Source organism: Bombina bombina, chromosome 7 (assembly GCF_027579735.1).
Source record: "Bombina bombina isolate aBomBom1 chromosome 7, aBomBom1.pri, whole genome shotgun sequence".
NCBI classification, from domain to species: Eukaryota; Metazoa; Chordata; class Amphibia; order Anura; family Bombinatoridae; genus Bombina; species Bombina bombina.
Window position 1 is genome coordinate 523,250,992 of NC_069505.1, and position 27,184 is coordinate 523,278,175.

Genomic DNA, 27,184 nt, shown 5'->3' on the forward strand with positions numbered 1-27,184 from the left:
ACTAGGTATCAATCGTGTGTCAACCATGATATGCGTAGCAGGCAGGCGGAAAGTCGGAAACCCAAAAACATTTTTTAAAAAATGTAAGATTAAAAAAATCTGTGCTGAAGCAAGGAAACACCTACACACTGCCGCTGACACACTAATGTGTCACGACACACAGTTTGGAAAGCACTGCTCTAGAGTCATCTCATTTAAATGTTTTGGCCTGTGGGCATACTTCAAGATGGCTTCTGATGACTAGTCTGGAGTCATTGATTACTACAGAATGACTCCAGGAAGATCATCCTTTTTGACTAGGGTGGCCAGAAAAAAAATGTTAAAGAGACAGTATACACCAGTTTTCATGTAACTGCATTTAAGAGACATTACTAAGAACATTCACAGATACTGATATAAAAATCCAGTATAAAACCTTTTAAAAACCTCCTTAGAAGCTCCCAGTTTAGCACTTTTGATGATGTTAGGCTGGGACACCCAGTGAAAGGGGCTGGGAAATCAGGATGAGCAGACACTCCCCCCTCGCCCCTTCCCTGCATATGAAAAGACCTATTGGACAAACAGGAGCAAGCTTGAATCTGTAGACATCAGTATACATCTAAAACTTTGGGGTCTGGTTTGGAGTCTGAAAAATCAGCACAATGTTCTTTAAAAATAGGAAAAGCTATACATTGTTTCAAAAACACTGCCAGATAGGCTATATAAATAGATAATCTAGAAAACCGTTATGCAAATAAAAATCTAGTGTACAATGTCCCTTTGAGTTAAAATGGTTTATATTTAAATTGAACCTAATACAGTAGTAACGGTTAAACATGTGCACAGGTGAAAAATTTGTTTTGGCCGAAAGATTTGTTTTGAATTTTTCCCAACCTTTAGGTCGGACAAATTTTGTTCATACAGGCAATTGTTTAGGACGAATATTGTATTTTGATTCATAGGGGGGTAGTTATCAAGCCATCTACTTTTCTGCCTTCGCCGGCCCAATACGCCCGCCTAAGCTCGCCTACCTTCGCCGCCGCGGACCTTGAATACGTTCGCCTAAGTTATCAAAAAAAGCTGTCAAAAAGCCGCGGGGCGATGAGCAGCGGACTGTGAGAGTTAACACTCATCCGATCTCGCTGCTCTTCGGCTTTTTCCCAGCTTTATTGCTAGCCTGTCACTAAGCACCCACACTATACTACACTGTTCTACCCCCTATACCGGCGCCCCCGGAGCCTCCCGCAACTGAATAAAGTTACTAACCCCTAAACCGCCGCTCCTAGACCCTGCCGCAACTCTTATAAATGTATTAACCCCTAAACCGCCGCTCCCGGACACCGCTGCCACCTACAGTATACCTAGTAACCCCTATCCGGCCCCCCCTATACCGTCGCCCTCTATAATAAAATTATTAACCCCTATCCTGCTGATCCCGCACCTCGCCGCAACGAAATAAATAGTTTAACCCCTAAACCGCCGCTCCCTGAACCCGCCGCAACCTATATTAAACCTATTAACCCCTATCCTGCCCCCCCTACACCGTCGTCACCTATAATAAATTTATTAACCCCTATCCTGCCCCCCACTACACCGCCGCCACTGTAATAAAATTATTAACCCCTAAACCTAAGTCTAACACTAACCCTAACGCCCCCCTAACTTAAATATTAATTAAATAAATCTAAATAATATTTCTATTATTAACCAAATTAATCCTATTTAAAACTAAATACTTACCTTTAAAATAAACCCTAATATAGCTACAATATAAATAATAATTATATTGTAGCTATCTTAGGATTTATTTTTATTTTACAGGCATCTTTCAATTTATTTTAACTAGGTACAATAGCTATTAAATAGTTATTAACTATTTAATAGCTTACCTAGCTAAAATAAAGAGAAATGTACCTGTAAAATAAATCCTAACCTAAGTTACAATTACACCTAACACTACACTATACTTTAATAAATTATTCCTATTTAAAACTAAATACTTACCTGTAAAATAAACCCTAATATAGCTACAATATAAATAATAATTATATTGTAGCCATCTTAGCATTTATATTTATTTTACAGGTAACTTTGTATTTATTTTAGCTAGTTAGAATAGTTATTAAATAGTTATTAACTATTTAATAACTACCTAGCTAAAAGAAATACAAAATTACCTTTAAAATAAATCCTAACCTAAGTTACAATTAAACCTAATACTACACTATCATTAAATTAATTAAATAAACTACCTACAAATAACTACAATTAAATACAATTACATAAACTAACTAAAGTACAAAAAATAAAAAAAGCTAAGTTACAAAAAATAAAAAAATAAGTTACAAACATTTTACAAATATTACAACAATTTTAAGCTACTTACACCTAATCTAAGCCCCCTAATAAAATAACAAACCCCCCCCCCCCAAAAAAATGCCCTACCCTATTCTAAATTAAATAAAGTTCAAAGCTCTTTTACCTTACCAGCCCTTAAAAGGGCCATTTGTGGGGGCATGCCCCAAAAAGTTCAGCTCTTTTGCCTGTAAAAAGAGCTGAACTTTTTGGGGCATGCCCAACATTAAAACCCACCACCCACATACCCCTAATCTAACCCAAACCCCCCTTACAAAAACCTAACACTAATCCCCTGAAGATCATCCTACCTTGAGTCGTCTTCACTCAGCCGAGCAGCGATGGAACCGAAGTGGACATCTGGAGCAGAAGAAGTTAATCCTCCAAGTGGCACTGAAGAAATCTTCCATCCGATGAAGTCATCATCCAGGCGGCGCTGAAGAAGTCTTCGATCCGGGCGATGTCATCTTCCAAGAGGCGCTGAAGAGGTCTTCTATCCCGGCGATGTCATCTTCCAAGCCGGGTCTTGAATCTTCCTCCCGCCGACGCGGAACATCCTTCTTCACCGACGGACTACGACGAATGAAGGCTCCTTTAAGGGACGTCATCCAAGATGGCGTCCCCTCAATTCCGATTGGCTGATAGGATTCTATCAGCCAATCGGAATTAAGGTAGGAAAAATCTGATTGGCTGATGGAATCAGCCAATCAGATTCAAGTTCAATCCGATTGGCTGATCCAATCAGCCAATCAGATTGAGCTTGCATTCTATTGGCTGATCGGAACAGTGTGAGTGAAGACGACTCAAGGTAGGATGATCTTCAGGGGATTAGTGTTAGGTTTTTGTAAGGGGGGTTTGGGTTAGATTAGGGGTATGTGGGTGGTGGGTTTTAATGTTGGGGGGGTTGTATTTTTCTTTTACAGGCAAAAGAGCTGAACTTTTTGGGGCATGCCCCCACAAATGGCCCTTTTAAGGGCTGGTAAGGTAAAAGAGCTTTGAACTTTATTTAATTTAGAATAGGGTAGGGCATTTTTTTATTTTGGGGGGGTTTGTTATTTTATTAGGGGGCTTAGATTAGGTGTAAGTAGCTTAAAATTGTTGTAATATTTGTAAAATGTTTGTAACTTATTTTTTTATTTTTTGTACTTTAGTTAGTTTATGTAATTGTATTTAATTGTAGTTATTTGTAGGTAGTTTATTAAATTAATTTAATGATAGTGTAGTGTTAGGTTTAATTGTAACTTAGGTTAGGATTTATTTTAAAGGTAATTTTGTATTTCTTTTAGCTAGGTAGTTATTAAATAGTTAATAACTATTTAATAACTATTCTAACTAGCTAAAATAAATACAAAGTTACCTGTAAAATAAATATAAATCCTAAGATAGCTACAATGTAATTATTAATTATATTGTAGCTATATTAGGGTTTATTTTACAGGTAAGTATTTAGTTTTAAATAGGAATAATTTATTAAAGTATAGTGTAGTGTTAGGTGTAATTGTAACTTAGGTTAGGATTTATTTTACAGGTACATTTCAGTTTATTTTAGCTAGGTAAGCTATTAAATAGTTAATAACTATTTAATAGCTATTGTACCTAGTTAAAATAAATTGAAATTTGCCTGTAAAATAAAAATAAATCCTAAGATAGATACAATATAATTATTATTTATATTGTAGCTATATTAGGGGTTATTTTAAAGGTAAGTATTTATTTTTAAATAGGATTAATTTAGTTAATAATATAAATATTATTTAGATTTATTTAATTAATATTTAAGTTAGGGGGGCGTTAGGGTTAGTGTTAGACTTAGGTTTAGGGGTTAATAATTTTATTACAGTGGCGGCGGCGTAGTGGGGGGCAGGATAGGGGTTAATAAATTTATTATAGGTGGCGACGGTGTAGGGGGGGCAGATTAGGGGTTGATAAGTTTAATATAGGTTGCGGCGGGGTCAGGGAGCGGCGGTTTAGGGGTTAATACATTTATTATAGTTGCGGTGGGCTCCGGGAGCGGCGGTTTAGGGGTTAATATGTATAGAGTAGTTTGCGGTGGACTCCGGGAGCGGCGGTTTAGGGGGTAATAACTTTATTTAGTTGCGGCGGTGTAGGGGGACAGATTAGTGGTGTTTAGACTCGGGGTACATGTTAGGGTGTTAGGTGCAGACATCTCCCATAGGAATCAATGGGATGTCTGGCAGCAGCAAACTTGTACTTTCGCTATGGTCAGACTCCCATTGATTCCTATGGGATCCGCCGCCTCCAGGGGTGGCGGATTGAAAACCAGGTACGCTGGGCCGGAAAAGTGCCGAGCGTACCTGCTAGTCCTTTGATAACTAGCAAAAGTAGTCAGATTGTGCCGCACTTGTGTGCGGAACATCTGGAGTGACATAAGAATCGATCTGTGTCGGACTGAGTCCGGCGGATCGAAGTTTACGTCACAAAATTCTACTTTTGCCGGTCTCGAGCCTTTGATAACTAAGGCGAATCAGCCTCGCCACAAATACGCTGCGGAATTCCAGCGTATTTGAGGTTGACGGCTTGATAACTAGGCCCCATAGTGTTAATTCCAATGGGAACAGCAAATATATACAACTAATTATAACAAAAACATTATAGAGTTCGAACAATTAAAAGAACCTCTCTTTCAATGTCAATAAAACATACAACTTGATGACTGAATATCTCTTGTCAAAGTGATTTAAAATATCTGAGCATTCCCTAGTCTCCCACCTCCCTATGCTTGATTTGGCAAGCCTGTATAACTGTATAACCATTTGTTTGTAAAATAGAAATAATTTAAATAGCATTATATATATATATATATATATATATATATATATATATATATATATATATATATATATATATATATATATATATATATAGATATATATAATTTCACTCTGAAGAAAATGTTTTATATATTACTTTCCTAGGGCATGGAGAGTCCACAACGTCATTCTAATTACTAGTGGGATATTGAACTCCTGAACAGCAGGAGGAGGCAAAGAGCACCCCAGCAGAGCTGTTAAGTGTCACTTCCCTTACCTATAACCAACAGTCATTCTTTGCCTCTGTGACGGGAGGATGGTGAAGATGAGTGTCTGAGAAGATTAATCCTTTAATGGGTACTTTTCCCTGCAAGCAAGTATTGGGCCAGTCCATGTCAATCTCTTTAGTAAAAGTAATGGTGGCCTTTTAGCAGTTAGAAGGGTTGAGGTGGTCTTTGCTTTACTTCTAACACTATTGCTACCCCTTTGCAATAAGCCAGAGTTAGTTACTCTGTTCTTTCTTTGTCTACAGGCCCCTGATGGAGAGTGGAGTATCTATCACACCCTTGTAACTGTCTTTCTGCCCAACAGCAGGATCCTCAGGTAAGTGCTTTTTGCCTTCTAGGTACTGAAGGTGTGCACTTTAAGGGGTTAATTCCTCTAGGATCATTTGGGACTCAGTTACCCTTTTAGTTAATAGGGCAGGCTGCAGGCATTTTTGTATGTTTAACTAAGATGGAGACTAAAGGGTTAATATTTACCCCTTGTTTTGGGTTTTCGTATCTCTCAAGTGTGGCTGAAGGGATTTCTAAGTGTTTTAGTGCCTAGCAGTGGGTGAAAATCACATTTTAGATGTGGGAACTGGTGCCTTTATTTGTTATATGATATACTGTAAGTATTTTTGGTGACAAGGAGGCCAGACCTCTGAGAATTTCCTCTGTTGCTTCAAATACATTTTCCTTACAGTGACCTGCCTTTTTAAATCTATATTGTATTTTATTATTAGTGGGACCTGTTTAGATATGGACACAGAACAGGACGATGTTATGTCTATGGACAAATGCTTACTATGTCTAGAGGCTCAGATTGTCCTGCCCATGCAATTTTGTTCCTCATGTCTATCTAAAACTTTAAAGTTTAAAGACATATTACTCCTTTCTGAGCCACAAGTCTCCCAGGATTCTGCTGTGCAAGAGATACCTCAGCTTTCTCCTCATGCGTCCCAGACTTTATCTGTTTCACATACAGTGCCTTGCAGTTCCTCAAATCCTCTTTTGGGTAAGCGTAAGAGGAAATCCAAGAATTTTTAGCTACTAGGATTTCTGAACAAGCTAAACCTATGCTAGTCAACCCTTCCCAGGTGTCAAATGAGGAAGATACCTCAGTAGCCTCTGAAGATGAGATTTCAGACTCTGACACTGTGGGGGAAAATTCTGCAGAATCTGAAGATGTCAATTTCAGATTTAAACTTGAACACCTAGCTACTTTGGACAACTCTGACTCTTCTGTTGCCGTCAACCCTAAAAAATCTAGAAAACTCAATAGATATTATGAAATTTCTTCTTCTGTGGAAGTATTTCCAGTTCTAGACCATATGTTGGAGATTATAGCTCAGGAATGGGATAAACCAGGGGTTCCTTTCTCCCCTTCTCCTGTTTTTAAAAAGATGTTTCCTGTTGCTGATTCCATACGTAATTCGTGGTGCATGGTTCCTAAGGTAGAAGGAGCTATCTCTACTCTAGCCAAAATAACTACTTCCTTTAAGGACCCAATGGATAAGAAGCTTGAAGCTTACTTAAAGAAAATGTACATTCATCAGGGTCTACAGTAGCAACCTGCTGCAGGTATTGGTACAGTGGCTAGTGCTGCATCTTATTGGTGCAATGCTCTGTCTGAGCTAATTTTAGAAGATGCTTCTATAGAGGAGATCCAAGATAGCATCAAGGCTCTTAAACTGGCTAATTCTTTTATTTCTGTTGCCAATATGCAAGTGATTAGACTGAGAGCCAAGATGTCCCGCTTTATTGTTCTAGCTTGCAGGGCTTTGTGGCTAAAATCTTGGTTGGCGGATGTAACTTCTAAGTCCAAACTACTATCTTTACCTAATAAGGGTAAGACTCTCTTTGTCCTGGTCTGGTGGAGATAATTTCCGAGATTACTGATGGAAAGGGGTCTTTCCTACCTCAGGATAAGAAAAATAGACCTAAGGGTCGCCAAAACTCTAATTTTCGGTCCTTTCGTAACTTCAAAGGACAGAAGTCTCCCTCTTCCTCTTCCAAGCCGTAGCAGTCCAAGTCTTGTTGGAGACTCAGCCAGTCTTGGAATAAAGGAAAGCAATCCAAAAAACCTGTGTCTGATGCTAAATCAGTATGAAGGGTCTGCCCCCTGTCCAGTCTTGGATCAGGTGGGGGGCAGATTCTCTTTTTTTCAACAAGGCTGGATATGCGATGTCACAGATCCTTGGGCTGTGGACATAGTATCCCAGGATTACAGAATAGGTTTCAAGACTTGTCCTCCCAGAGTCATCATCTCAAGATTATCTGTAAACCAGGTAAAAAAAAGAGAGGCCTTTTTAAAATGTGCAGAGGACTTGTCTTCCCTGGGAGTGATTGTCCCAGTTCTCATAAGGGAACGAGGCCTAGGATTCTGTTCAAATCTTTTTGTTGTTACCAAAAAGGAGGGAACCTTTCGCCCCATTTTAGACCTAAAATGTCTCAACAAATTCCTCAAGTTCCGTCCTTCAAAATGGAGACCATTCACTCCATTCTTCCTTTGGTCCAAGAGGGTCAGTTCATGACGACCAGAGACCTGAATTACACATATCTGCATGTTCCCATTCACAGGGATCATCATCAGTTTCTGAGGTTTGCTTTTCTGGACAAGCATTTCCAATTTGTTGCTCTTCCGTTTGGCCTGGCCACAGCTCCCACAATATTCACAAAGGTTCTGGGGGCTCTTTTGGCAGTGATCAGATCTCAGGGGATTGCAGTAGCGCCTTACCTGGACAACATCTTGGTTCGGGTGTCATCTTTTCAACTAGCAGAATCTCATACAGAGATATTGTTGTCTTTTCTATGTTCCCACGGATGGAAAGTGTATCTGGAAAAGAGTTCCCTTGTTCCAACTACAAGGGTGTGTTTCTTAGGGAATATCACCCCTAAGATCTTTAGCTTCTAGCGCCCTTACTACCCCCCCCCCCCCCTTTGAATATCATAGATTCCCTGTCCATAAGGATTTTCCTGACAAGGTCAGAAAATCCAAAATTCTTGCTTCATGCCTTTCCCTCCAGTCTACTTTTCGTCCATCAGTAGCTCAATGCATGAAGTTAATTGGTCTGATGGTTGCTTCCATGGACATCATTCCTTTTGCTTAGTTCCATCGGAGACCTCTCCAACTATACATGCTCAGTCAATGGAACGGAGACCACTCAGATCTCTTGCAGAGGATAGATCTGGATCCCCTAACGAGACTCTCTCGTGATGGATTTCACAGGACCATCTGTCTCTGGGCACATGCTTCCTAAGACCTTCTTGGATGATTGTGACCATGGACGCCAGCCTGCTAGGCTGGGGAGCAGTTTGGGGCTCATTAAAAGCTCAGGGCCTCTGGACCCGGTTGGAGTCTTCTCTTCCCATAAACATCTTAGAGTTGAGAGCAATCTTCATTGCCTTGACAGCCTGGCCTCAATTATCTTTAGCCCGGTTTTTCAGATTCCAGTCGGACAACATCACCTCAGTGGCTTACATCAACCACCAGGGGGGAACCCGGAGTTGCCTAGCTATGAAGGAGGTGACTTGCATCCTGCAGTAGGCGGAAGCTCACGATTGTCTCCTATCTACCATCCACATTCCAGGAGTTTACAACTGGGAGGCGGATTTTCTGAGCAGACAGTCCTTTCATCCGGGGGAGTGGGCTCTCCATCCGGATGTGTTTTCAATGATAACCCTCAGGTAGGGGGTTCCAGAGTTGGATCTGATGGCATCTTGTCAAAATGCCAAGCTTCCAAGGTACGGCTCAAGGTCAAGAGAACCTCAGGCCGTTTTGATAGACACTCTGGCGGTTCCTTGGAACTTCAATCTAGCTTACCTGTTTCCTCCGTTTGATCTCCTTCCACGAGTCATTGCTCGTATCAAACAGGAGAGAGCATCAGTTATCCTTATATCTTAAATCTTGTTCTTAAAGTTTTGCAGCAGGCTTCGTTTGAGCCAATGCATTCTGTTGATATTAAGTTGTTATCTTGGAAGGTTTTTTTCTTCTTGCTATTTCTTCTGCTCGCCGAGTGTCTGAACTTTCGGCTTTGCAATGTGATTCACCTTACCTTATTTTTCATGCGGATAAGGTGGTCCTTCGCACTAACCTGGGATTTCTCCATAAGGCAGTGTTGGATCGCAATATAAATCAGGAAATGGTTGTTCCTTCTTTTTGTCCCAATCCTTCTTCGCAGAAGGAACATCTTCAGCATAATCTGGATGTGGTGCGTGCTCTAAAGTTTTATCTTCAAGCAACTAAAGATTTTCGACAATCTTCAGCCCTGTTTGTTAATTTCTCTGGCAAGCGTAAGGGTCAGAAGGCTACTTCTACTACCATCAGGTTGGCTTATGAGACAGCTGGTCAGCAGTCTCCTGGGAAAATTACAGCTCATTCCATTAGGGCTGTACATTCATCCTCAGCTTTCAAAAATGGAGCTTCTGTGGAGCAAATTTGCAAGGCGGCAACATGGTCCTCCTTGCATACCTTTTCAAAATTCTACAAATTTGATACTTTTGCCTCGGCTGAGGCTTCTTTTGGGAGAAAATTTTTTTAAGCAATGGTGCCTTCTGTTTAGGTCTACCTGTTTTGTTCTCCCTTCCTTTCATTCTGTGTCCTCTAGCTTGGTTATTGGTTCCCACTATTAATTAGAATGACGTTGTGGACTCTCCATGCCATAGGAAAGAAAACAAAATGTATGCTTACCTGATAAATTTCTTTCTTTCAAGGCATAGAGAGTCCATGACCCCCCCCTTATTTTGTAAGTATTTTTGTGTAAACCGCAGGCACCTCTATACCCTTGTGTTATCTTCTTTTTCCATTTCCCTTCGGCCGAATGACTGGGGGTTATGGGTAAGGGAAGTGACACTTAACAGCTCCGCTCTGCAGGGGTGCTCTTTTCCTCCTCCTGCTGGCCAGGAGTTGAATATCCCACTGGTAATTAGAATGAAGTTGTGGACTCTTCATGACCAGAAATAAAATATTTATCTGGTAAGCATTTTTTATTTTTTTTGTGCTATTCCTTTAATTTAACTATGAAATTGTATTGTTTCCAATTCGCTTAACGTTTAAGTGGCTTTTCAAAGACTTTGTCCTGATACTGCAAAATAAGGTATATTTTTCTTGCACAATAGCAGGTTTTCATTGGTTTAAAAATATGTATTTTGTAGGCAGATTTATAATGATGCACTGAATAGTTTCTAATGTATATATATATATATAAAAATGACTTTAATGTCCCTTTAAATTATTCATTGTATTTTAAAGTTCAGATTACTTAGAATATAAATCAGACTTCTGCGTCTGGCATCAGCAGGAAGCTACAAATGACAGGGTAGATAAGTATAGTGTGTAATAAAACATTTGGAAAAATGTCTGCATATGTGTCTTAAGTTACTACTAACCAACTGAGCTCTAAAATACAGAAATTATATTCATAGTTCTTGCAATATTTTATTTTTTATATTTTTTTATAAATATTGTTACCTTTCAGAAGTGTGATCTGCCATGTTGATATTGTCAGTTGACAAATGGAATTCAGATATCCTTATTCTCTCCTCCTTCTTGGCATAGATAGAGTAGTAAACATAAAACTTTCCATTATGGCGAAAATTGGGGTGCATGGCAATTCCTAGGAATCCCCTTTCGTCTCCAGCCCATGGGGAGGTCAGTACAGCTTTGGAGATGTTCAAAAAAGGATTGTCAATGCGTGAGCCATTAGGAAGGTAAACCCAGATGTAACCCATCTGCTCAGCTATGAAGAAACGGTGAGTCCCATCATTAGCGTGAACCATGGCTACTGGATTACGTAGTCCATTGGCGATTTCTTGTAGACATAACTGAAGACATCCTTCCTCATCTTCTTTTACATTCCCCAACCCATTATTGAGCTCAGCGTTTGTTAAAACATTAGGGTAGCAGTAGTTAACATCATCTAAAGTCAGAAAGCGGCAGAACTTGACAAGGCTGCCCTCTATAGCCCCTACATCTCTGTCCTCAATAAGAAGACTGAGTGTATATCGACAACGTGTCCAAAACTCTGTACAGTAGTTGCCACATAGCCCTGGCAGGTCACGGAGGGGGGTGTTGGCATCTTCAGCATCAAATAAATGGGCGGCATAAGGTGAACACTCCTAGGAGAGGAGATAAAAAATATATTTTTAGATCTTTTGTCCTTTTGTTTGTTTATGCCGGAACAACATAAAAATATATATTGTTTTTGTGACTTTATATATCGTTAATTTGTATCCTGTCATTTTATTTTTTGGTACTGTGATTTGTATGTAACATTGGGAACCGAAAAATAACAGAGCAAATACTGCTTAAAATAATGTTGTTAACATTTTAATAGCAACATTTAGAGAGCTGGATTTATGAGACTTTTGAATTTTTCTGCCTCCCCTCATTTTTATACACATATTAACACAAATATATATGTATATAAGTGAAACGTCATCGAATAAAAGCTGACACTGTGGGGTCAATTTATTAAGGTGCGGACGGACATGATACGCTGTCCGCCGCACATCGATAAATGCAGACAGCATACACTGTCAGCATTTTTCATTGCACCAGCAGTTCTGGTGAACTGCTGGTGCAATGCCGCCCACTGTAGATTCGCGGCCGCTAGCAGGGGGTGTCAATCAACCCCGATCGTATCCGATCTGGCTGATTGCTGTCTTCCCCCTCAGAGGTGGCGGACGAGTTAAGGAACAGCGTTCTTAGGACGGCATCCGCTGCTTCATAAATCGACCCCTGTTTGTCTAAAACTCCTGAGACTGCATCCTTTTTTCAGGACTGTTCATTGCATGTTTGCACCCAGGTGGCTGACCTTTGGAGGGAGGATTTGTTTATCTTTGTATTGTGTGTGTGTATATATATATATGAGAAAGCAAGTAGAATGTAACAACCCAGGGGACCTGGGTGGAAACAAGCGATACTCTAAAAGTTGCGCTAGTCACTGGATGTAGGAAATATTAGGCAGCTATTATAAACAAGCACTAAATAAGGTAATGACCTTAATAGAGTGAGAGTGAGTATAAAAGAGAAAGGTTTAACAGCGCCTGTAAATCCTAATATCTAAACAGTTAAAAATGTAGTTAATGAGTCTGTAGTAATAGTTGGAGATCAATTCTTGATTGATGTAAAGTAATGTTGGTCCTAGTGGTATTAGGAATATATAAAATACCCTTACCAGAAATTACCCCAATCTGATGAGGTAAGTATGCCGCACTGGGTATATAGGTGGTAGATCAATTCTGGACACTTTCTCTTTGGCTTTTTGCAGTGGCGTGAAGTGCATGTCATGCACAAAGGGGTTCCTGACCGGTGGGTTAAGCTCCTGCTCCAGTCCCTGGGGTGAAAACCCCTTTGTGCATGACCTGCGCTTCACCCCACTGCAAAAAGCCAAAGAGAAAGTTCATACCAAGACCATGAAAACTCCAAGAGGCAGTAAGCACATCTGCATAAGAAGCATATTGGGATATCCCCACTAAAAGGACTTCATCCCCACATACTCCAAGAGGCAGTCAAAATTGAAGGGAGCATCTACCGGTGTCCAGAATTGATCTACCACCTATATACCCAGTGCGGCATACTTACCTCATCAGATTGGGGTAATTTCTGGTAAGGATATTTTATATTTTCCTAATGCCACTAGGACCAACATTACTTTACATCAATCAAGAATTGATCTCCAACTAACAGACTCATTAACTACATTTTTAACTGTTTAGATATTAGGATTTACAGGCGCTGTTAAACCTTTCTCTTTTTTATATATATATATATATATATATATATATTTTTTTTTTTTTCATGGAATACAAAAGAGGTTTGTAGATTGGCGCAAAATCACACTAATCTCAGTGGTTATAATATGTAAACAATTTGGTGATAATATATCATATCACATCACGAGGAGACAAGATACACCTAGTGTCTGTGACTAGACTACACCTATACTGTGCGGCCCTTACCTCATATTGATTGAGGTAGAAGAGTGTAAGTAGATACCCAAAAGGGACCAGGACTCCTGCTTCCCATCTTCCTTATTTTCTGAACAGTCTGTGGATTCCATCCACTGTATACAAACCATTATCTGCTGGGACTCTATATGAACTTAAAGGGACATGAAACCCAAAGTTTTTCATTCATGATTCAGATAGAGAATACAATTTCTCCAACATAGGTGTGTCCGGTCCACGGCGTCATCCTTACTTGTGGGATATTCTCTTCCCCAACAGGAAATGGCAAAGAGCCCAGCAAAGCTGGTCACATGATCCCTCCTAGGCTCCGCCTACCCCAGTCATTCTCTTTGCCGTTGTACAGGCAACATCTCCACGGAGATGGCTTAGAGTTTTTTAGTGTTTAACTGTAGTTTTTATTATTCAATCAAGAGTTTGTTATTTTGAAATAGTGCTGGTATGTACTATTTACTCAGAAACAGAAAAGAGATGAAGATTTCTGTTTGTATGAGGAAAATGATTTTAGCAACCGTCACTAAAATCCATGGCTGTTCCACACAGGACTGTTGAGAGCAATTAACTTCAGTTGGGGGAACAGTGAGCAGTCTCTTGCTGCTTGAGGTATGACACATTCTAACAAGACGATGTAATGCTGGAAGCTGTCATTTTCCCTATGGGATCCGGTAAGCCATGTTTATTACGATCGTAAATAAGGGCTTCACAAGGGCTTATTAAGACTGTAGACTTTTTCTGGGCTAAATCGATTCATTATTAACACATATTTAGCCTTGAGGAATCATTTTATTTGGGTATTTTGATATAATAATATCGGCAGGCACTGTTTTAGACACCTTATTCTTTAGGGACTTTCCCAAAGCATAGGCAGAGCCTCATTTTCGCGCCGGTGTGGCGCACTTGTTTTTGAAAGGCATGGCATGCAGTCGCATGTGAGAGGAGCTCTGATACTTAGAAAAGACTTTCTGAAGGCGTCATTTGGTATCGTATTCCCCTTTGGGCTTGGTTGGGTCTCAGCAAAGCAGATACCAGGGACTGTAAAGGGGTTAAAGATCAAAACGGCTCCGGTTCCGTTATTTTAAGGGTTAAAGCTTCCAAATTTGGTGTGCAATACTTTTAAGGCTTTAAGACACTGTGGTGAAAATTTGGTGAATTTTGAACAATTCCTTCATGTTTTTTCGCAATTGCAGTAATAAAGTGTGTTCAGTTTAAAATTTAAAGTGACAGTAACGGTTTTATTTTAAAACGTTTTTTGTACTTTGTTATCAAGTTTATGCCTGTTTAACATGTCTGAACTACCAGATAGACTGTGTTCTGAATGTGGGGAAGCCAGAATTCCTATTCATTTAAATAAATGTGATTTATGTGACAATGACAATGATGCCCAAGATGATTCCTCAAGTGAGGGGAGTAAGCATGGTACTGCATCATTCCCTCCTTCGTCTACACGAGTCTTGCCCACTCAGGAGGCCCCTAGTACATCTAGCGCGCCAATACTCCTTACTATGCAACAATTAACGGCTGTAATGGATAATTCTGTCAAAAACATTTTAGCCAAAATGAACACTTATCAGCGTAAGCGCGACTGCTCTGTTTTAGATACTGAAGAGCATGACGACGCTGATAATAATGTTTCTGAAGGGCCCCTAACCCAGTCTGATGGGGCCAGGGAGGTTTTGTCTGAGGGAGAAATTACTGATTCAGGGAACATTTCTCAACAAGCTGAACCTGATGTGATTACATTTAAATTTAAGTTGGAACATCTCCGCATTCTGCTTAAGGAGGTATTATCCACTCTGGATGATTGTGACAAGTTGGTCATCCCAGAGAAACTATGTAAAATGGACAAGTTCCTAGAGGTGCCGGGGCTCCCAGAAGCTTTTCCTATACCCAAGCGGGTGGCGGACATTGTTAATAAAGAATGGGAAAGGCCCGGTATTCCTTTCGTCCCTCCCCCCATATTTAAAAAATTGTTTCCTATAGTCGACCCCAGAAAGGACTTATGGCAGACAGTCCCCAAGGTCGAGGGAGCGGTTTCCACTTTAAACAAACGCACCACTATACCCATAGAGGATAGTTGTGCTTTCAAAGATCCTGGATAAAAAATTAGAAGGTTTGCTTAAAAAGATGTTTGTTCAGCAGGGTTACCTTCTACAACCAATTTCATGCGTTGTCCCTGTCGCTACAGCCGCATGTTTCTGGTTCGATGAGCTGATAAAGGCGGTCGATAGTGATTCTCCTCCTTATGAGGAGATTATGGACAGAATCAATGCTCTCAAATTGGCTAATTCTTTTACCCTAGACGCCACTTTGCAATTGGCTAGGTTAGCGGCTAAGAATTCTGGGTTTGCTATTGTGGCGCGCAGAGCGCTTTGGTTGAAATCTTGGTCGGCTGATGCGTCTTCCAAGAACAAGCTACTTAACATTCCTTTCAAGGGGAAAACGCTGTTTGGCCCTGACTTGAAAGAGATTATCTCTGATATCACTGGGGGTAAGGGCCACGCCCTTCCTCAGGATCGGCCTTTCAAGGCAAAAAATAAACCTAATTTTCGTCCCTTTCGTAGAAACGGACCAGCCCAAAGTGCTACGTCCTCTAAGCAAGAGGGTAATACTTCTCAAGCCAAGCCAGCTTGGAGACCAATGCAAGGCTGGAACAAGGGAAAGCAGGCCAAGAAACCTGCCACTGCTACCAAGACAGCATGAAATGTTGGCCCCCGATCCGGGACCGGATCTGGTGGGGGGCAGACTCTCTCTCTTCGCTCAGGCTTGGGCAAGAGATGTTCTGGATCCTTGGGCGCTAGAAATAGTCTCCCAAGGTTATCTTCTGGAATTCAAGGGGCTTCCCCCAAGGGGGAGGTTCCACAGGTCTCAGTTGTCTTCAGACCACATAAAAAGACAGGCATTCTTACATTGTGTAGAAGACCTGTTAAAAATGGGAGTGATTCATCCTGTTCCATTAAGAGAACAAGGGATGGGGTTCTACTCCAATCTGTTCATAGTTCCCAAAAAAGAGGGAACGTTCAGACCAATCTTAGATCTCAAGATCTTAAACAAGTTTCTCAAGGTTCCATCGTTCAAGATGGAAACCATTCGAACTATTCTTCCTTCCATCCAGGAAGGTCAATTCATGACCACGGTGGATTTAAAGGATGCGTATCTACATATTCCTATCCACAAGGAACATCATCGGTTCCTAAGGTTCGCATTCCTGGACAAGCATTACCAGTTCGTGGCGCTTCCTTTCGGATTAGCCACTGCTCCAAGGATTTTCACAAAGGTACTAGGGTCCCTTCTAGCTGTGCTAAGACCAAGGGGCATTGCTGTAGTACCTTACTTGGACGACATTCTGATTCAAGCGTCGTCCCTTCCTCTAGCAAAGGCTCACACGGACATAGTCCTGGCCTTTCTCAGATCTCACGGATGGAAAGTGAACGTGGGAAAGAGTTCTCTATCTCCGTCAACAAGGGTTCCCTTCTTGGGAACAATAATAGACTCCTTAGAAATGAGGATATTTTTGACAGAGGCCAGAAAAACAAAACTTCTAGACTCTTGTCGGATACTTCATTCCGTTCCTCTTCCTTCCATAGCTCAGTGCATGGAAGTGATCGGGTTGATGGTAGCGGCAATGGACATAGTTCCTTTTGCGCGCATTCATCTAAGACCATTACAACTGTGTATGCTCAGTCAGTGGAATGGGGATTATACAGACTTGTCTCCGAAGATACAAGTAAATCAGAGGGCCAGAGACTCACTCCGTTGGTGGCTGTCCCTGGACAACCTGTCACAAGGGATGACATTCCGCAGACCAGAGTGGGTCATTGTCACGACCGACGCCAGTCTGATGGGCTGGGGCGCGGTCTGGGGATCCCTGAAAGCTCAGGGTCTTTGGTCTCGGGAAGAATCTCTTCTACCGATAAATATTCTGGAACTGAGAGCGATATTCAATGCTCTCAAGGCTTGGCCTCAGCTAGCGAGGGCCAAGTTCATACGGTTTCAATCAGACAACATGACAACTGTTGCGTACATCAACCATCAGGGGGGAACAAGGAGTTCCCTAGCGATGGAAGAAGTGACCAAAATCATTCTATGGGCGGAGTCTCACTCCTGCCACCTGTCCGCTATCCACATCCCAGGAGTGGAAAATTGGGAAGCGGATTTTCTGAGTCGTCAGACATTGCATCCGGGGGAGTGGGAACTCCATCCGGAAATCTTTGCCCAAGTCACTCAGCTGTGGGGCATTCCAGACATGGATCTGATGGCCTCTCGTCAGAACTTCAAAGTTCCTTGCTACGGGTCCAGATCCAGGGATCCCAAGGCGGCTCTAGTGGATGCACTAGTAGCACCTTGGACCTTCAAGCTAGCTTATGTGTTCCCGCCGTTTCCTCTCATCCCCAGGCTGGTAGCCAGGATCTATCAGGAGAGGGCGTCGGTGATCTTGATAGCTCCTGCGTGGCCACGCAGGACTTGGTATGCAGATCTGGTGAATATGTCATCGGCTCCACCTTGGAAGCTACCTTTGAGACGAGACCTTCTTGTTCAGGGTCCGTTCGAACATCCGAACCTGGTTTCACTCCAGCTGACTGCTTGGAGATTGAACGCTTGATCTTATCGAAGCGAGGGTTCTCAGATTCTGTTATCGATACTCTTGTTCAGGCCAGAAAGCCTGTAACTAGAAAGATTTACCACAAAATTTGGAAAAAATATATCTGTTGGTGTGAATCTAAAGGATTCCCTTGGGACAAGGTTAAGATTCCTAAGATTCTATCCTTCCTTCAAGAAGGATTAGAAAAAGGATTATCTGCAAGTTCCCTGAAGGGACAGATTTCTGCCTTGTCTGTGTTACTTCACAAAAAGCTGGCAGCTGTGCCAGATGTTCAAGCCTTTGTTCAGGCTCTGGTTAGAATTAAGCCTGTTTACAAACCTTTGACTCCTCCTTGGAGTCTCAATTTAGTTCTTTCAGTTCTTCAGGGGGTTCCGTTTGAACCCTTACATTCCGTTGATATTAAGTTATTATCTTGGAAAGTTTTGTTTTTAGTTGCAATCTCTTCTGCTAGAAGAGTTTCAGAATTCTCTGCTCTGCAGTGTTCTCCTCCTTATCTGGTGTTCCATGCAGATAAGGTGGTTTTACGTACTAAACCTGGTTTTCTTCCAAAAGTTGTTTCTAACAAAAACATTAACCAGGAGATTATCGTACCTTCTCTGTGTCCGAAACCAGTTTCAAAGAAGGAACGTTTGTTGCACAATTTGGATGTTGTTCGCGCTCTAAAATTCTATTTAGATGCTACAAAGGATTTTAGACAAACATCTTCCTTGTTTGTTGTTTATTCCGGTAAAAGGAGAGGTCAAAAAGCAACTTCTACCTCTCTCTCTTTTTGGATTAAAAGCATCATCAGATTGGCTTACGAGACTGCCGGACGGCAGCCTCCCGAAAGAATCACAGCTCATTCCACTAGGGCTGTGGCTTCCACATGGGCCTTCAAGAACGAGGCTTCTGTTGATCAGATATGTAGGGCAGCGACTTGGTCTTCACTGCACACTTTTACCAAATTTTACAAGTTTGATACTTTTGCTTCTTCTGAGGCTATTTTTGGGAGAAAGGTTTTGCAAACCGTGGTGCCTTCCATTTAGGTGACCTGATTTGCTCCCTCCCTTCATCCGTGTCCTAAAGCTTTGGTATTGGTTCCCATAAGTAAGGATGACGCCGTGGACCGGACACACCTATGTTGGAGAAAACAGAATTTATGTTTACCTGATAAATTACTTTCTCCAACGGTGTGTCCGGTCCACGGCCCGCCCTGGTTTTTTTAATCAGGTCTGATGATTTATTTTCTTTAACTACAGTCACCACGGTACCATATGGTTTCTCCTATGCAAATATTCCTCCTTAACGTCGGTCGAATGACTGGGGTAGGCGGAGCCTAGGAGGGATCATGTGACCAGCTTTGCTGGGCTCTTTGCCATTTCCTGTTGGGGAAGAGAATATCCCACAAGTAAGGATGACGCCGTGGACCGGACACACCGTTGGAGAAAGTAATTTATCAGGTAAACATAAATTCTGTTTTTAAACAACTTTTCAATTTACTTCTATTATTTAATTTGCTTCCTTCTCTTGTTATCCTTTGCTGAAATGTGTATCTAGGCAAGCTCAGGAGCAGCAGAGAACCTAGGTTCTAGCTGTTGATTGGTGGCTGCATATATACAGTTGTGCTCATAAGTTTACATACCCTGGCAGAATTTATGATTTCTTGGCCATTTTTCAGAGAATATGAATGATAACACAAAAACTTTTCTTTCACTCATGGTTAGTGTTTGGCTGAAGCCATTTATTATCAATCAACTGTGTTTACTCTTTTTAAATCATAATGACAACAGAAACTACCCAAATGACCCTGATCAAAAGTTTACATACCCTGGTGATTTTGGCCTGATAACATGCACACAAGTTGACACAAAGGGGTTTGAATGGCTATTAAAGGTAACCATCCTCACCTGTGATCTGTTTGCTTGTAATTAGTGTGTGTGTATAAAAGGTCAAGGAGTTTCTGGACTCCTGACAGACCCTTGCATCATTCATCCAGTGCTGCACTGAGGATTCTGGATTCTGAGTCATGGGGAAAGAAAAAGAATTGTCAAAGGATCTGTGGGAAAAAGGTAGTTGAACTGTATAAAACAGGAACAGGATATAAAAAGATATCCAAGGAATTGAGAATGCAAATCAGCAGTGTTCAAACTCTAACCAAGAAGTGGAAAATGAGGCGTTCTGTTTGATAACATACTGCATTCATCTTGCCATTAATTCTGACCAAATTTCCTGTGCCTTTGTACCTCACACATCCCCAAAACATCAGTGATCCACCTCCGTGTTTCACAGTAGGAATGGTGTAACTTTCATCATAGGCCTTGTTGACTCCTCTCCAAATGTAGCGTTTATGGTTGTGGCCAATAAGCAAAATTTTGGTCTCATCACTCCAAATGACTTTGTGCCAGAAGGTTTGAGGCTTGTCTCTGTGCTGTTTGGCGTATTGTAAGCGGGATACTTTGTGGCATTTGCAGAGGCTTTCTTCTGGCAACTTGACCATGCAGCCCATCTTTCTTCAAGTGCCTCCTTATTGTGCATCTTGAAACAGCCACACCACATGTCCTGCATTTCACCTGAAGTTATTTGTGGGTTTGTATTTGCATCCCGAACAATTTTCCTGGCAGTTGTGGCTGAAATTTTAGTTGGTCTACCTGACCGTGGTTTGTTTTAACAGAACCCCTCATTTTCCACTTCTTTATTAGAGTTTGAACACTGCTGATTTGCATTCTCAATTCCTTAGATATCTTTTTATATCCCTTTCCTGTTTTATACAGTTCAACTACCTTTTCCCGCAGATCCTTTAACAATTCTTTTGTTTTCCCCATGACTCAGAATCCAGAATCGTCAGTGCAGCACTGGATAAAAGATGCAAGGGTCTGTCAGGAGTCCAGAAACTCATTGACCTTTTATACACACACACTAATTACAAGCAAACAGATCACAGGTGAGGATGGTTACCTTTAATAGCCATTCAAACCCCTTTGTGTCAACTTGTGTGCATGTTATCAGGCCAAAATCACCAGGGTATGTAAACTTTTGATCAGTGTCATTTGGGTAGTTTCTGTTGTCATTATGATTTAAAAAGAGTAAACACAGTTGATTGATAATAAATGGCTTTAGCCAAACACTAACCATGAGTGAAAGAAAAGTTTTTGTGTTATCATTCATATTCTCTGAAAAATGGCCAAGAAATCATAAATTCTGCCAGGGTATGTAAACTTATGAGCACAACTGTATATCGGTTGTGATTGGCTCACACATGTGTTCAGTTAGAAACCATTAGTGCATTGCTGCTCCTTCAACAAATTATACCAATAGAATGAAACAAATTAGATAATAGAAGTAAATTAGAAAGTTGTTTAAAATTATATTCTCTATATGAATCATCAAAGAAAAAAATTGGTTTTCATGTCCCTTTAACTAATTCATATCTGAACTGTGCAGACGTTTTAATACCCCTAGCGTATGTGATTACCACTGTTGTTAGTATTTTGTAGTTCTAATAGATTTAGAACCTATACTAATTGTTTCAATCTTTATATGATACCATCTGTGATATGATATATTATCACTAAATTATTTACATAATATAACCTCTGAGATTTGTGTGATTTTGCGCCAATCCACAAACCTTTTTTATTCCATAATTTCTCCTTGTATTGTGTCTCTGAGCTTGAGGGAATTCAGATAACACAATATGTGGATTTTGGCAGCACATTTTGGCTTCATAGCACTTATTTCTCAGCGCGTAGGTCACACAACTTTTTTCTTGATATATATATATATATATATATATACAGTATATATTTATAGCGAACACACAGTCCCCATAGACTACAATGTAAAGGCACTTTTCAGTGCCGTATTTTTTCCAACATGTCACATCCTGCAAACTTTATCCCCTAAAAACGGCTTTATGCCGTTTAAAAAAAAAAAAAAGATGCTACTATTTTTTTGATTTCCAAAAGGCACTACACACATTTTTTGGGGAGCAGTTGGGGCACATTTTGGGCTAGATTACAAATGGAGCTCTAATTTATCATGTGCTTGTAAACTGTCAAATTCCCCTGTTCACTGGTGCGTAATAAATAGCCAGCCATTACAAGTGGCTGGTTATTACGACTGCAAGCTCGCTGTAGCATTTAGCGCTCAGAAAATTAATCAGAGATCAGATCTCTGGTTAATTTTCTAAAAGTGCCCCAACTGCCCCCAAAAATAGTCTTTTAGTTTTTTATGAAAAAAAAAACATACTAAATGTAGCCACCAATCAGCAAGCGCTACCCAGATGCTGGACCAAAAATGGGCCGGCTTTTATGCTTACGTTCCTACGTTTTCAAATAAAGGTACCAAGAGAAAGAAGAAAAATGTTTAATAGGAGTAAATTAGAAAGTTGCTTCAAACTGCCTGCTCTATCTATTTCATGAAAGAAAAATGTGGGTTTTGTGTCCCTTTAAAGGGACAGTCTACACCAGAATATTTATTGTTTTAAAAGATAGATAATCCCTTTATTACCCATTCCCCAGTTTTGCATAACCAACACAGTTATATTAATATACTTTTTACCTCTGGGATTATCTTGTATCTAAGCCTCTGCAAACTGCCCCCTTATTTCAGATCTTTTGACAGACTTGCAGTTTAGCCAATCAATGCTGGCTCCCTGGAACTTCACGTGCATGAGCACAGTGTTATCTATATGACACACACAAACTAACACCCTCTAGTGGTGAAAAATCAAAATGCCCTGAGAGAAGAGGCGGCCTTCAAGGGCTTAGAAATTAGCATATGAACCTCCTAGGTTTAGCTTTCAACTAAGAATACCAAGAGAACAAAGCAAAATTGGTGATAAAAGTAAATTGGAAAATTGTTTAAAATTACATTCTCTATCTGAATCATACAAGTTTATTTTGGATAAGACTGACTCTTTAAACCTCAATAAAACAAAAAAATAAGAAAGAAAATATAGCAGAAGCCATGATCAATTCATTTTGCCTCAGGAACCGTATTAGTGCCCATTGTCTACTTTTCTGTGAAGTTTTCCAGTCTAATCAACTTATGCGTAAGAACAACTGAGCTTGCATGCAAATTTAATCTTCACAAGGACTAATATTCTTGTACTAGTTTATGGTTGTTTTTTTAAAGGAACTTAAAACTGCAAAAAGAAAATGCTCTTTAGTGTTAGAGCATTTTATTATTCCACTATTGCTTCAATATAACTATGTGTTTAATTACTGTAAATGTGTTAAACACATAGTTAAAGGCAGCTCCAGGGCAGCAACACATCTGGTGAGCAAATGACAAAAGACATGTGTGCATAGCCACCAATCACCAGCTATCTCTCAGTAATGCATTCCAGCTCTTCAGCCTATGTAGGTATGCTTTAAAAGCAAAGGAATAGCAAGAGAACAAAGTCAGTTTGATAAAAGTAAATAAAAAATTATCTTAAAACTGCATTCTCTTTCTGAGGCATTGAAGTTTAAAGGAACACTAAAATCAAAATTAAACGTTAATGATTCAGATAGAGAATGTAATTTAAACAAAAACAAAGCTTTCTAAATGACTTCCATTATCAAAATGTGCACAGTACAGTATATGCCCTCTTTCTGAGGCACCTTCTCCTACTGAGCATGTGCAAGAGTGCACAGTATATGCATATGTGTTTTGTGATTGGCTGATGGCTGTCACATGATACAGGGGGAGGAAAATGGACTTAACTTTGCCAGAAAAAAATCTACTTCTCATTTGAAATTAAAATTAAAGGGACATTCCAGCCAAAATTTGAATCCCCATGCATTTTAGTTTTGAATAGAACATTTTTGTAATATAGATGTTTTAGCAAAAATGCTTTTAATAAAAGCTATAGCTGTTTTATAAGTGTATTTAAGTATGTACCGTGCACCAGCATTTTAAACACAGCACTCGCTCAGAGAGCCTGTACCATCTGGTAATGACTGAATTTGTTAATGGCTGACAAGATACAAGCCCCACTGGTGCTCTGAGCAGCTGCAGTATTTAAAATGCTGGTGCACTGAGAATATCTAGCTATGCTTCACATGCATGTGCAGAGAAAAATGCTAACACTAAAACAGTGATAACTTTTACTAAAAGCCAATACATCTATATTACAAATATGTTTCTAATCAATTATGTAATTCTTCTATGTGCATTTATATTTTGACCGGAATGTCCCTTTAAGTGTTATTACATTGTCTTTTTTTATTATTTATTTGTCGATTATGCAGCTTTACTGTATGAAATCCAACATTTTTATTTCATGATTCGGATAGAGCGTGCAATTGTAAACAACTTTCTAATTTACTTCTATTATCAATTTTTCTTTGTTCTCTTGCTATCTTCTGTTGAAAAGCAGGAATGTATGCTTAGGAGCCCTACCCATTTCTGGAGCACTATATGGCAGCAGTTTTGCAAGAATGTTATCCGTTTGCAAGAGCACTAGATGGCAGCACTATTTCCTGTCATGTAGTGCTCTAGATGCCTATCTAGGTATCTCTTCAACAAAGAATACCATGGGAACAAAGCAAATTTTATAACAGAAGTAAATTGGAAACTTTTTTTAAAATTGTGTGCTCTGTCTGACCAACAAAATAAAATAATTGGGTTTAATATTGCTTTAACTATCATGCACGTTTATTGAGACCACTGCAGAATATACTTGTGCAAACCAAATATTTTTTTTTTTTTTTTGTGATGCAAGCAACTTTAAAGTCAAGTCTCAAGTCAAGTCTCAAGTCCTTGCAAGATACTTTCAAGTCTCAAGTCCTTGCAAGATACTTTCAAGTCAAGTCTCAAGTCCTTGCAAGATACTTTCAAGTCTCAAGTCCTTGCAAGATACTTTCAAGTCAAGTCTCAAGTCCTTGCAAGATACTTTCAAGTCAAGTCTCAAGTCCTTGCAAGATACTTTCAAGTCTCAAGTCCTTGCAAGATACTTTCAAGTCAAGTCTCAAGTCCTTGCAAGAGATTTTCAAGTCTCAAGTCCTTGCAAGATACTTTCAAGTCAAGTCACAAGTCCTTGCAAGATACTTTCAAGTCAAGTCTCAAGTCAAGTCTTAAGTCCTTGCAAGATACTTTCAAGTCAAGTCTCAAGTCCTTGCAAGATACTTTCAAGTCAAGTCTCAAGTCCTTGCAAGATACTTTCATGTCAAGTCTCAAGTCCTTGCAAGATACCTTCAAGTCAAGTCTCAAGTCCTTGCAAGATACTTTCAAGTCAAGTCTCAAGTCACGTCTCAAGTCCTTGCAAGATACATTCAAGTCAAGTCTCAAGTCCTTGCAAGATATTTTCAACTTTGTCAAGTCTCAAGTTGAGTCGGAAAGCCAACTTTAACAGAAAAAAAGAAGGTGATGGTGGGATATGTGTGTGGGGGACTATTGAAATCAAAGCTGGTACAGCAAACCTAAAGGGACATTAAACACTAAACAAATGATAGAATGATGCATTCAAAGAACAGATTAGTCTGAGAATAACATGCAGATGTATTTTTTAAAGTTTCATTAGATGTTTAAATAGTGACAAAATAAGTGTAAAGTTTTAGTGTCTATAAAACAATGGGAGCTGCCATGTTGTAACTTAGGTTACCTTCTCTGCTGTGGCCAATTAGATACAGTTATAAATGGGTCACTAGAGTGTGCAGCCAATTGCTGTGAGGAATATAACCGTGTTCTGCACTTTTATTTCTAACAGGAACTGAAAAGCTTACAGTTTCAGAAAGGAATTACAGGAAAAGGGGAGAAAATAAATAATTCAAGTAAAGTGCAGAGTTTTTTTCTATATATTATAGGTTGAACTCGATGGACTTCGGTCTTTTTTCAACCTCATCTACTATGTTACTATGTATGATTTATCATTTTATATTGCCATCTCATAGTGTTTAATGTCCCTTTAAATAATGACCAGAGCTCACAGGTCTTCAATAAATAGTTAAAAGGGAGGAATCTCATAAGATGAAGAGAAATATCACACATGAGAGAGAAATCTTGTATAGACCGAGTTTATTCAAATCACTGCCTCAGGAATTAAAGTCACATTTTAAACTTTCATGTTCTTATTTGTTGGAACATGTAATTGCTGATTGCTGAACCTATCTCATTTTGGGTTAGTTTACAAGCGGAGAGCAAAACTATTAGTATCATATATATGTTAAAGGTTCAGTAAAATTAAAATGAAACTTTCATGGTTCAGATACCGCATGCGATTTTAAACAACTTTCAATTTTACTTCTCTTATCTAATTTGATTTGCTCCCTTTGCATCCTTTGTTGAAGAACATACCAGGGTAGGCTCGGGAGCTGCAATGCCCTACTGGGAGCTAGCTGCTGATTGGTGCTTCCACATATATGCCTCTTTGCTTGGTTCATCTAATTTGATCAGCTGGCTCCCAGTAGTGCATTGCTACTCCTTTAACAAAAGGATACCAAGAGAATGAAGCAACTTTGATCATTGGAAAGTTGTTTAAAATTGTATGCTCTATCTGAATTATGAAAGAAACATTTTGGATTTCATGTCTTTTTAACAACACCCAAGTTATCTTTTTTATCTCTTGAGCAATAGTCTAATATATGTTGGATAGTGCCGGTGTGTTGGATATCGCTCAAGCACTATGCCCACGGTGCTCAAGCAGATTAGACCTTTATGTAGTTCTGTACTATTTTAATGAAAGTTAAGTATATAAAAATGTATATTCATACATACACACTTTCCCAGCGTGCTAATAGCGCTCTCTACATGATCTATTAAAAGTATAGCGTGCGCCAAAAAAGTGACGGCAGCATTAAGGCGCTCTGGTTAACATTTTTAACCATCTACTTGTCATACCAGATTGTGCGTTTTTCTTAGTCCAAGGGGTCAATTTATGAAGCAGCGGATTCTGCTTCCGACCCACCCCGCTTCAGTTCTGCATGAAGCGAAAGTTAAGACGCAGTGGTCCTAAGACACCTCTGAGGTGGCGAACAGCAATCAGCCCGATCGGATACGATCGGGTTGATTGGCACCCCCTGCTAGCGGCCGATTGGCCACGAATCTGCAGGGGGCGGCGTTGCACCAGCAGTTCACAAGAACTGCTTGTGCAATGATAAATGCCGACAGCGTATGCTGTCAGTATTTATCGATGTGCAGCGGACATGATCCGCTATATCGGATCATGTCCGCTCTCACTTAGATAAATTGACCCCCAAGACCAAGAACAAGATAACGCTTCATGCACAATCAATTGCTCTCTACTTGTAATATAGCGCTATGTATTTAAAGGGATATGAAATCCA

At 40.0% G+C, this 27,184-nt stretch overlaps 1 protein-coding gene across 2 annotated transcripts in view; it reads right to left on the bottom strand.

Annotated features, from left to right (window-relative positions):
* LOC128666966 (HHIP-like protein 1) overlaps positions 1-27,184 on the bottom strand; it is an 86,552-nt gene that overhangs the window by 43,423 nt on the left and 15,945 nt on the right. For both annotated transcript variants that reach the window (XM_053721802.1, XM_053721801.1), the window contains exon 3: positions 10,839-11,485. In XM_053721802.1, the coding sequence (XP_053577777.1) occupies positions 10,839-11,485 (647 nt within the window). The remainder of the gene's footprint in view (positions 1-10,838; positions 11,486-27,184) is intronic.